At 41.1% G+C, this 10,501-nt stretch overlaps 1 protein-coding gene across 1 annotated transcript; it reads left to right on the forward strand.

Annotated features, from left to right (window-relative positions):
* Nucleotides 1-1,354: 1,354 nt before the first annotated feature.
* On the forward strand, nt 1,355-8,712 carry LOC142369498 (L-amino-acid oxidase-like). Its single transcript, XM_075451844.1, has 6 exons — nt 1,355-1,431; nt 1,855-1,964; nt 2,064-2,265; nt 6,037-6,105; nt 6,293-6,429; nt 7,917-8,712. The coding sequence occupies exons 1-6, from the start codon at nt 1,384-1,386 to the stop codon at nt 8,710-8,712; spliced, it is 1,362 nt and encodes a 453-aa protein (XP_075307959.1). The 5' UTR covers nt 1,355-1,383.
* Nucleotides 8,713-10,501: the final 1,789 nt, after the last annotated feature.

Consider the following 10,501-nt stretch of genomic DNA (forward strand, 5'->3'; position numbering starts at 1 on the left):
CGCCTCCCCGTGCTTCACCTTTCAAACGTTGGAATTTTTCATTGTAACCCGTCTCTAATTATGGATAAACACTGCATTCATTCTCTTTTACTTAGCAAAAAGTAGTTTATTCAAATGTACTACGAGTGTACTTATTTTATACTAAAACTGAGGCAGTACACTTGAAGTTGACTTTTTATATACTATATTTTATATACTTTAGAATAGTATAGTGAAGTATACATGGCTTATAATGAAAAGTATAAAGAACATTATGTACATTAATACTAAGACTCACACTTGTACTATACTTGTACTTGTATTATACAAAGTACTAATACTTAGTGTATCTTGATCCAAATACAGAATAAGGTCAAGTCGTTGACTCAGAAAAGTTGACTTGATTTCATAGAAACTCTCCGTTTTTGAAATGCTGTAAATCTTTAATCTTTAAGCAGCTCTTTGTAAATACACTGTATGATAGCTTTTAAAATGTTATGTAAATATATCAAACGTGTTCTCAACATTCTGTCTTGTGACTTTAAAAATACATTGCAGTCTAGTACACATACAGTATGAGTTAAGTCGAATTAACTCGAGTTAACTCTATGAGTTAACTAATAAGGGACTGGATAATGTCCAGTTCACCTTTCATGTGGGTGACCTGGGTTCAAATCCCCTGCATGAAAGATACTACCTCCAGTAGGGGTCCTTAGGCCAGCCTCTTACCCTACCCACCTACCCGTGGAAGTAGCTTTGGATTAAAGAGTCTGCCAAAAGCATAAACATAAACACTATGCTACAAGTAATATGCTGCGAAGTATACTTAAGTTATAACAACAAGTAAAATAGCAAAAATTAGTACTGTTTTAATAATTCTAAGTTCATAAAAGTAAACTTAAAATGTACTTCAAATAAACTAAAATGTGGACTGGAATTATGTACCTAATACACTAGTAGTACATAGATGAGTGTACTTGATCTATACTTGAAAGTATACTTTCAAAAACTTTAAATTGTTCCAATTTAGTCTGAAGAAGTATTAAATTAGTATACTTTCTAGTACACTACAAGTACATGGTCCGCAGTATACTTGCTATACTTTTACTTACACTCAAGCATGCTTAATAAAAATGAAGCTCAGGAATACTACTTTTTGCTAAGGGACGTGTCACTTATTCTGTACTTTATAGACAGATTTATTGGCTTTTTCTTTCTTCCCATTTTGTGTTTCCAGTTGCTTTGGGCTTGCTGGTGCACCACAGCATCACTGCTGAAATCACCCAGAGGAGCCAACTCGCTGATTGTTTGAATGACGCAGACTACGAAACGCTGCTGCAGACAGCAAAGTCTGGTCTCCCAAATATAACTGGAACTTACCATGTTGCCATTGTTGGAGCTGGCATGGCTGGACTAACAGCTGCGAAGCTACTGAAAGCTGCAGGACACACGGTACACAAAAGTATTACTTACAGTAGATGAAGTAGACTGGATTATTAAGTCATCTTTTGTTACATATATTTAGATTAGATACAACTTTATTGTCATTACACATGTACAGAGCAACAAAATGCAGCTTAACATCTAAGCAGTGAGCGCATGCAGCGTAAATAGTGTGGTTTATATTTTTATAGCATATGGACAGTATTTGCAGATGAAAATCTATGATTTTATACATACATATTGATTATATACAGGAAATAGAGCAAAATACACACAATGATTGATTGAGGTGTTGAAAACATATAATGCAGATGGATAGACTATTCACAGGAACCATAGCATGATTTACAATAAAGGAAATAGGCCGAAAATAAGTTGTTTTTTATAAGTTAATTAATACTTAAGGCCTGTATTTTTAAATATTTAAACAAGGTAACCATATTGGAGGCAAGTGAACGAGTTGGAGGACGGGTGGAGACCTACAGGGATAAAGACGGGTGGTACGTCGAACTGGGTGCCATGAGGATCCCAAGTACTCATCAGTGAGTGAATCGGAAAAAAAAGAGTCTTTCTGCTGCTCTTCATTCCAAATCTTATGGTTTTTCTGGACTGAACATCTCCCATCCTCAACCTTTCCACAGTATTCTTCACCACTATGTCGAAGAGCTGGGGCTCCAGCTGAATGAATTCATAATGGATGACAATCAAACCTTTGTCCTGGTGAACAGGAAGACACACAGAGTGTCGGAAGTGAAAAACAATCCCAATATCCTGGATTACAACCTGAAAGAGAGTGAGAGAAATAAATCAGCCAGCCAGCTGCTGGAGGAAGCATTAAAGCCGGTACAGTATATGGGTTTCAGACGAAACTTTTCAAACACTTAGTTTGCTTTTATTTGAATGAAAAGTTACTTTGTTCAGAGCTAATTTACCCGTTGATGAACATCATTGTATCTCATCCCTACTTCGCTGTTGTTGCCAGAGCAAATGTTTAAGGACCAATCTGACATCCAACAAGAGTCGAATAACTTCTCATTATGTGGATTTTCACAGAGACTGTCTGCCTCCCCAAAAATTACCTATGTGGCATAACTTACTTATGCAGGCACATGCTGCCTAAAATTATTTTCAGGGAACATACCCCCTCTAGTGGTCATAAGAGCAACTGCACGTGGAAGGGGGACAGTTGCATTGTAGAAATAATATATTTGTGTCTTCACAATCATTCTTTTTCTTAAACCTAACCAAGAAGTTTTGGATTTTAAAGGCAAGACAAGTTTATAATCAGTCCATAAAACATGAAAATAATCATTAATTAATCAAACTAAAAGCAAAGAGTGCAGATAAAATACTTAAAGAACTTTTTTCAGCCTGGATTTAAACATTGTCAGAGCTGAGGCCTGTCTCACATCTCCTGGAAGAGACTAGTACACAAGCAGAGCTGTTTTAAAGTCTATTCTCTGAGCGACAGGAAGCCAGTGCACAGACCTGAGCACTGGACTAATATGGTCAAAGTCAAAGTCACGTTTATTTGTAGCACATTTCATGTACAAAACAGTTCAAAGTGCTTCACATGAAATAAAAGCATTGCAGCAGGGAGTGGAAGAAGCATTAAAATATATAAAGGAATATAAAGAGAAACAGATAAAATAATTAAAATGATTAAAAACAAGCAACAGTCCAGTTAAGTTCAAAGATATCGTGCAGATTTCATGCATAGACACATGAGAACAGAAATGTTTTTAACCTGGATTTAAAAATGTCTCCATTTGGTGAAAGTTTAATCTCCACTGGCAGTTTGTTCCACTTGTTTGCAGCATAACAGCTAAATGCTGCTTCTCCATGTTTAGTCCTGACCTGAGTCCTTGGATCTAAGAGCTCTGCTGGCTTTATATTCTCTGAACATATCACAGATTGTAAACCATCAGCAGGCTTTTAAAATCTATTCTGTGACTGACTGGAAGCCAGAGTAATGATTTTAAAGCTGCTGTGATGTGTTCAGATCTCTTAGTCCGGGTTAAAACTCCAGCAGCAGCGTTCTGGATGAGCTGCAGATGTTTAATGCTCTTTTTGGGAAGTCCAGTTAAAAGAGCATTACAGTAATCGAGTCTACTGGAGATGAATGCATGGATGAGTTTCTCCTGGTCTGTTTGGGAGAGGAAACCTTTAATTCTGTTGATGTTTCTGAGATGGTAAAAAGCTGCCTTGGTGACAGCTTTGATGTGGCTGCTGAAAGTCAGATCTGAGTCTATCAACACTCCGAGGTTACCAACTCGGTCAGTGATTGTAAGGGCCCGAGTCTCAAGATATTTACCAACGCTGACCCTCTTCTCTTTGCTCTCAAACAGAATGATCTCAGTTTTGTCTTCATTTAATCGTAGAAAATTCTCTCTCATCCAGGTGTTTACTTCATCCAGACACTGACACAGAACGTCTGCTGTGCTGCAGTCGTCTGGTGACAGAGACACATAAAGTTGTGTATCGTCTGCATAAAAGTGTGATAATTGATGTTAAAGTTCTGCAATATCTGACCCAAAGGGAGCATATACAAGTTAAACAGAAGAGGTCCAAGAATTGACCCCTGGGGGACTCCACAAGTCATGGCCACTCGCTCAGATTTATAGCGAGTGGCCGTATTTCCTGGTTCTAGTCAGGACTTGAGCAGCAGCGTTCTGGATGTACTGCAGCTGTCTTACAGCCCGTTTAGACCCCAGTGAGCAGGCCGTTACAGCAGTCTAACCTGCTGGAGACAAACGCATGGATCAGTCTCTCTAAATCTGGTTTAGACACACACTGATCTGTTCGATGCAGCGACACAGTGTATCTACAGGCCCGTGTTCTCCTGCCGTCAGTGACACGTAGATCTGAGTGTCATCTGCATAGTTGTGGTATGACACATTATAGCTGCGTATTAGCTGGCCTAGTGGAAGCATGTACAGATTGAACAATACGGGTCCCAGGATTGACCCCTGGGGAACCCCACAGGTCATAGCCATTTGGTCTGAGACACAGTTACCAATTTCAACAAAATATTTCCTTTCCTCGAGATAGGACTTGAACCAGTTTAAAGCACTACCAGAGATTCCCACCCAGTCTTCTAGCCTCTGTAATAAGATGGCATGGTCAACTGTGTCAAAGGCAGAACTCAGGTCCAGCAGAACTAAGACTGTGACTCTACTTGCATCTGTGTTCAGGGGGATGTCATTTGTCCCCTTGATCAGAGCTGTCTCAGTGCTGTGGTGGGGCCTAAAGCCTGATTGGAAAGTATCAAAAGCATTGTTAGACAGGAGAAAGTCACTAAGCTGTTGGTATACAACTTTTTCTAGGACTTTGCCTAAGAATGGCAGATTTGATATGGGCCGGTAGTTGTTCAGTACTTTGGCATCAAGACTGCTCTTCTTTAGAAGAGGCTTAAAGCTGCAGTCTGCAACTCTTTTCAAGCATAATGCCTGGAACTGTCTGGGGATTCTGAAAGTAGTACATTAAATACCCCAATACAAAAAAAAAAAGAGTTCTCTAGGTCCCCTATATGTCCCGCTAGGTCCCTCCAAAGCCAGCAGGTTTGTTTACAAAATTGCAGACCGGGCCGGTAAAAGGTAACCAATCAGGTTACGAGCTGGGCTCTGCTGCCTGTCAATCACCGATTGTGCACGCGCGATACAAGGTAGGCTCGTCCCCACGCTTATTTATCTGGACTATTGAACTTCATTACGGGCTAGTCTACTTACTGTGTCTTCCATGATCGCAAATGACAGGTGAGTTGATGAATGAGGAGTCGTGTACGCGCATCTGGCGTGCACGTAGACGTGCAAGAGTTCTCATGTGTTTTGATGGGGCGGGACAGGAAGTTGAATAACTTTTTATTTTTCGGTTAAAAAATAAGCATTTCTTGCATTTTGCGACTACGGAGGTCACCGTTTTCAACTTCAAGCGTTCTGATAGATCATGTAAACTCTTAAAATGCCAAAAATTAGGACTTTACGTATGACAACAACAAATCCTGCAGACTGCAGCTTTAATGACAGCGGTTTTCAAGGCCTTTGGAAATGTTCCAGTCTGGAGTGAAATGTTAACTAGATGATCGAGTTATGGTAACAAGCACAGACTTTAGAAATCTAGTGGGAGACTCATCAAGGCAGCATGTTGATGGACTCAGAAAACCAGAGCCAACTTATTTTCCGGGCTAGCCAATCAGATAACGTGTTTTGTTAATATGTAAACATTAAGTCAGAACACTCCAAAAACACAACAAGAAATTTTCTGTTGTGAAATGAACTTCCTTTTGTCTATAAACATTTGTATATGGCAATAAACAGCTATTTAAACTTGTATGCACCGACTCTGGAGCAGAACAGAAGCTAGCTGTCCATCATGACACAGAACACATCCGGTCTTTGTTCTCATCAGTGATTTATCATGTTCGCCGGCCAACCGCATGAGCATCTGTCTGTAGGTGCTTCACGTATGATTAAATGAATGCTTGTTGAGATATGCCAAAAAGCCGACAATTTCCATGTGTGCACACTCTTTCATGTCTGATTTTTGGGTGACTGGAGGATTCAGTCCATTGTCAGTAAAAGTGGCGAATCTCAGTACAAATCCTGCTTTCTGTAGGTGAGAGATGAAGTGAAAGCACGTGGATGTCTGGCCGCACTGAAGAAGTTCGACCGATATTCTGTCCTGGTAAGATTCTCATGTTTTATTGATATTAAATGAGATTGAGCTAAATTTAATTTACCACAAATATGATTTGACTCAGACCCATAATTTAATTCCATTCACTATGTATAAGGAGTTGAGTTATTTGTTCTGTTGACTTTTTTCAGTTTCTCAGCACCAGAATGAAAAAGGTTTTTTTTCTGTTGAGCAGGGATATCTGCAGCAACAAACCAGTTTGAGTTCAGAGGCGATTAGGATGATGGGAGACTTGCTGAACCAAGACAGCCTCATGTCCCTGGCGCTGTCGGAGATGATTTACACGGAGAGTGATATCAACGACGCAACAAAGTAAGGGCTAACACTGTGCCATTCAAAGTTTATGGGGAGAAACTACATATCAATACACACATGGTAAAACATTTAGGCGAGTTCAGTTTATTCCAGCAGAAAAACAAAGTCTCATAGCTTATTTGTATGCCACCCTTTGCTCATCATTGCTCATCACGAGTGAACGTTACACATCTCACACCACCTGTGAATTTTTTTTATTTTTACCAGGAAGTTCCACTCAGGTCAGAAACCTTGTGGCAAGATTTGTAGTTTCTGGTGGAAGCCACAGACTGCAGTAATTTTCAAGTCAACAGTAGGTGGCAGCAGTGTACCGTACAATCTGACTCAAAATAGTAAAGAAGGCAAGCAGAAACTAATCTGATTAGCAATGACATGCTAGTAAGCAAAGCTGTAGACTGTTTTGTACATTGTTGCCTTCGGTATGATGGTTGACAGTCTCCAGGCTAATGTCCAGCCGAAGCAGTGACCAATCCAGTGGGTCACCAGCATTGGAGAAGCTACCTGTTAGCTACTTGTTAGCTTATCTAATGCAATTAGACAATAGTTGATCCAATGAGCAGCTGCATTGGACGCATGAATGACCATCCATGTAGAATCAGTAGAAAACTGCTCATTTGCAATGAACCAGACTGAGGAAGGATGGCCGTCCGCCTCAACCAGCTGCGGTTTGAGATGACAGGAAAGAGGGGACAACAAACACCGTAACACCATTCAAAGGAAACCTTTTGAGATAGGGAAACACAAGTTATTGACAACAGTAATGTCACAGGAAATAAAGGGGGAAAAAGGAGAGAAAAGTGAGGAAAGGTGTGACAGATGAGGCCCCCCCGCAGTCTGGGCCTATAGCAGCTTAACTATGGGATGTTTCAGGATCACCTGAGCCATCCCTAACGATAAGCTTTATCAAAAAGGAAAGTTTTAAGCCTGGTCTTAAAGGTAGAGAGGGTGTCTGCTTCCAGAAGCCAAATTGTCAGCTGTTTCCACAGAGAGGGGCCTGATAACTGAAGGCTCTGCCTCCCAAACTGGCAGCTGGTTCCACAGAGAGGGGCCTGAGAACTGAAGGCTCTGCCTCCCAAACTGGCAGCTGGTTCCACAGAGAGGGGCCTGAGAACTGAAGGCTCTGCCTCCCAAACTGGCAGCTGGTTCCACAGAGAGGGGCCTGAGAACTGAAGGCTCTGCCTCCCAAACTGGCAGCTGGTTCCACAGAGAGGGGCCTGATAACTGAAGGCTCTGCCTCCCAAACTGCTTTTAGAAACTTTGGGAACCACAAGTAAAGCTGCAGTCTGAGAGCAAAGTGCTCTGTTGGGAAAATATCCAACTCTGAGATATCTTAGATGTGATGGAGCTCAGTCATTAAGAGCATTATATGTGAGGAGAAGAATCTTAGATTTTATTCTGAATTTAACAGGGAGCCAATGAAGAGAAGCTAAAACTACAAAGCTACAAGAACGTATGGTAACAGTTGGAATTTTTCTGTTCTCTAGATACACTGAAGTGACTGGCGGAACAGAACTTATCGCTGATGGTTTTAATGAAATCCTCAAGGACCAGATCAAGCTCAACTCGCCTGTCAAACGCATCAATCAATCAGACAGTGGTGTCAAAGTGTCATATCAGAAAGATCAACAGCTTCTAGACCTTGATGCTGATGTTGTCCTGGTAACAACCACCACCAAAGCAGCTCTCTTCATGGACTTTCATCCACCTCTATCCATCCAAAAGATGGAGGCCCTGAGGTCAGTCCACTATGGGGGCTCCACTAAAATCATCCTCACATTTAGTGAAAAGTTCTGGGAAAAAGACGGCATCAAAGGTGGAAAGAGCATCACAGACAGGCCTTCTCGTTTCATCTACTACCCCAGCCATAGTTTCCCAACAAATGAGAGCATCGGCGTCCTCCTGGCCTCCTACACCTGGGACGAAGACTCCCAAATCTTCTTAGGATTGAGTGACGAAGACCTGAAAGAGGCGATGCTGAAAGATTTGGCACTGATCCACGGGGATCACATCAGGTCTCTCTGCACAGGCGTCAAAGTGAAAAAGTGGATGCTGGATCCGCACAGCTTGGGTGCCTTCGCTCTGTTCGCACCTTATCAGCACTTAGAGTACTCCGAGGAGCTCTTCAGAAGCGAAGGCCGAGTGCACTTTGCTGGAGAACACACAGCCTTACCTCACGCTTGGATCGAGACGGCTATGAAATCTGCAATCAGGGCGGCGACAAATATTAACGAAGAGGGACAGAGGGAGTTAGTCAGACGTACGATCAGAAAGAATTTCTGAGGTCTTGGAGTTGATCACAGGTTCCAGAACTGTTTCCTCTTCCTTTCTCATCTTATTTGGTCGCTGCAACCAGTAGTTTGAACATCTCGAAGTTCCAGTTTTAGTTAATGTTTGTAGCTGTAAAATGATTATTGGGCTGTAGGTCAGTTAAAGGGACACTATGTAATAAATTAAGTAATTTATTAGCTCAAATCAACATATTCATTCATAAATTATACCTCATTGGTGTAAAATTATCTCTGTCAAAAATCTCACTTATCCTCCTGAGTGAAGAATAACTTGTCTGTATCTACATAGAGCGGGCAAGCTCTAAGGAGGCTGCCATGTCCTTCCGGTCTATTTAAAAAAACAACGAAGTGCCGAGATGGACATAAAGCACTTTGAATGGCGTTTTCCCAACGCCAGGCCTGCAAGCGGAAATGACGTCATTTTGACGTGACGTCCGCCGAATGGCTTATTACTGGCGCTAATGGTAAATAGATTTTATCTCGTAAATTATCCCACTAATAATGCATTGATTGTTACCAAACTTCTGCCATAGTACACATAGGCTCTTAACTCACAAAACGAGGCATTAGAAAGTTTGTAAGTTTACCGGGAGTTTATTTAAAAGAACACTTTCCAGATAGCAACTACACACTGCTGCTAACGCTAACGCTGCGTCGACGTCACTTCCGGTAACTCCTGGAATATGACTAATTGCATTGATTGCACACCAAAGGCTATGTCAACTTATGTTATCTGACATGTTATCTCTCATCTGTGTTTATAGTGTTATTGTATGTGTGTTATGTAATCCTTTGTACTGTGTGTCTTAATGTCTTTTTGTTTGTATGGACCTTGAGTCTGAAGCTATAGCTTCTTGAATCTTGACACATACCGCCTGCCGTAGTTCAAGAAGTTGCAGCGCACATTTGAAAACGCGAGGCGCTAGAGAGCAAATTCATTCGACTGCAAAATAAAATTGCACCACCAGATGGGGGAAGAAATTACAAAGTGTCCCTTTAAATATCCGTACAGCTTCCTCTCGCTTGGTTTTTCATTAAGATGAATAAGTTCAAAAGACAACATAGTTGCGCTGTCTTATTGGGCTCTAGGCAGGGGTCGCTTTAATCAAACATTTTTTGTTGTTTACCATTTATTTTAATTTTTTTTAAAAGGTGACAGAAAAATCTGAAGGCCATCTGTCATTTTGACTGATTGGAATTCCCACCCTTAACCACTTGGTGGCAAATGATCAATTCACTTCGCTTGTGATTCCAATGTGGCAGCAGAGCGCGGATTCAGAACAACATCAAAACAGCCATGAGAAATCTGCAAAAGTCCAAAACCTCATGACAGCCTCTGCAGCGATCCCACCTTAGACATAAGTACGCACAAGCGGGCAGGCAATTCAAGTCCATGAGGACCAGGAGGAAGGTGCGAGACTGTGCGTTCAGGCCACAGCAGGTGAACTGTTCATATTTGAAGTGTGAGCCGTTTAATTTCACTGTTCATATTATAGCAACTGGGACCACAGTCAGTATTTTTGTCTGCTATACTTCTGCTTGATGTGTGATGGCGCGGGGTGGATTCTCAGTTCAGCTTGTTCGGACTGAACATTAATTAAAAATGAATGAAAATGAAATACTATTGAATATGTCATTATTATCACAAGACAAATACAACTTCGAACACGACCATTTAAACTTCAGTACTTTTGTGTTTATCATTTTTTAAATTAAAGCGACGGGTAAAAATAGATTATGACGGGATTTTTACAACCCCGTCAGTCAAAATGGCGGCCAAT

Source organism: Odontesthes bonariensis, chromosome 19, assembly GCF_027942865.1.
Source record: "Odontesthes bonariensis isolate fOdoBon6 chromosome 19, fOdoBon6.hap1, whole genome shotgun sequence".
NCBI classification, from domain to species: domain Eukaryota; kingdom Metazoa; phylum Chordata; class Actinopteri; order Atheriniformes; family Atherinopsidae; genus Odontesthes; species Odontesthes bonariensis.

Coding starts and splice junctions, on each gene's coding strand:
- LOC142369498 (XM_075451844.1), top strand. CDS start 1,384: ATGGCTGGACTAACAGCTGCGAAGCTACTGAAAGCTGCAGGACACACG. Junction 1,432..1,854: donor TGAAAGCTGCAGGACACACG/GTACACAAAAGT, acceptor TATTTAAACAAG/GTAACCATATTGGAGGCAAG. Junction 2,266..6,036: donor TGGAGGAAGCATTAAAGCCG/GTACAGTATATG, acceptor TGCTTTCTGTAG/GTGAGAGATGAAGTGAAAGC.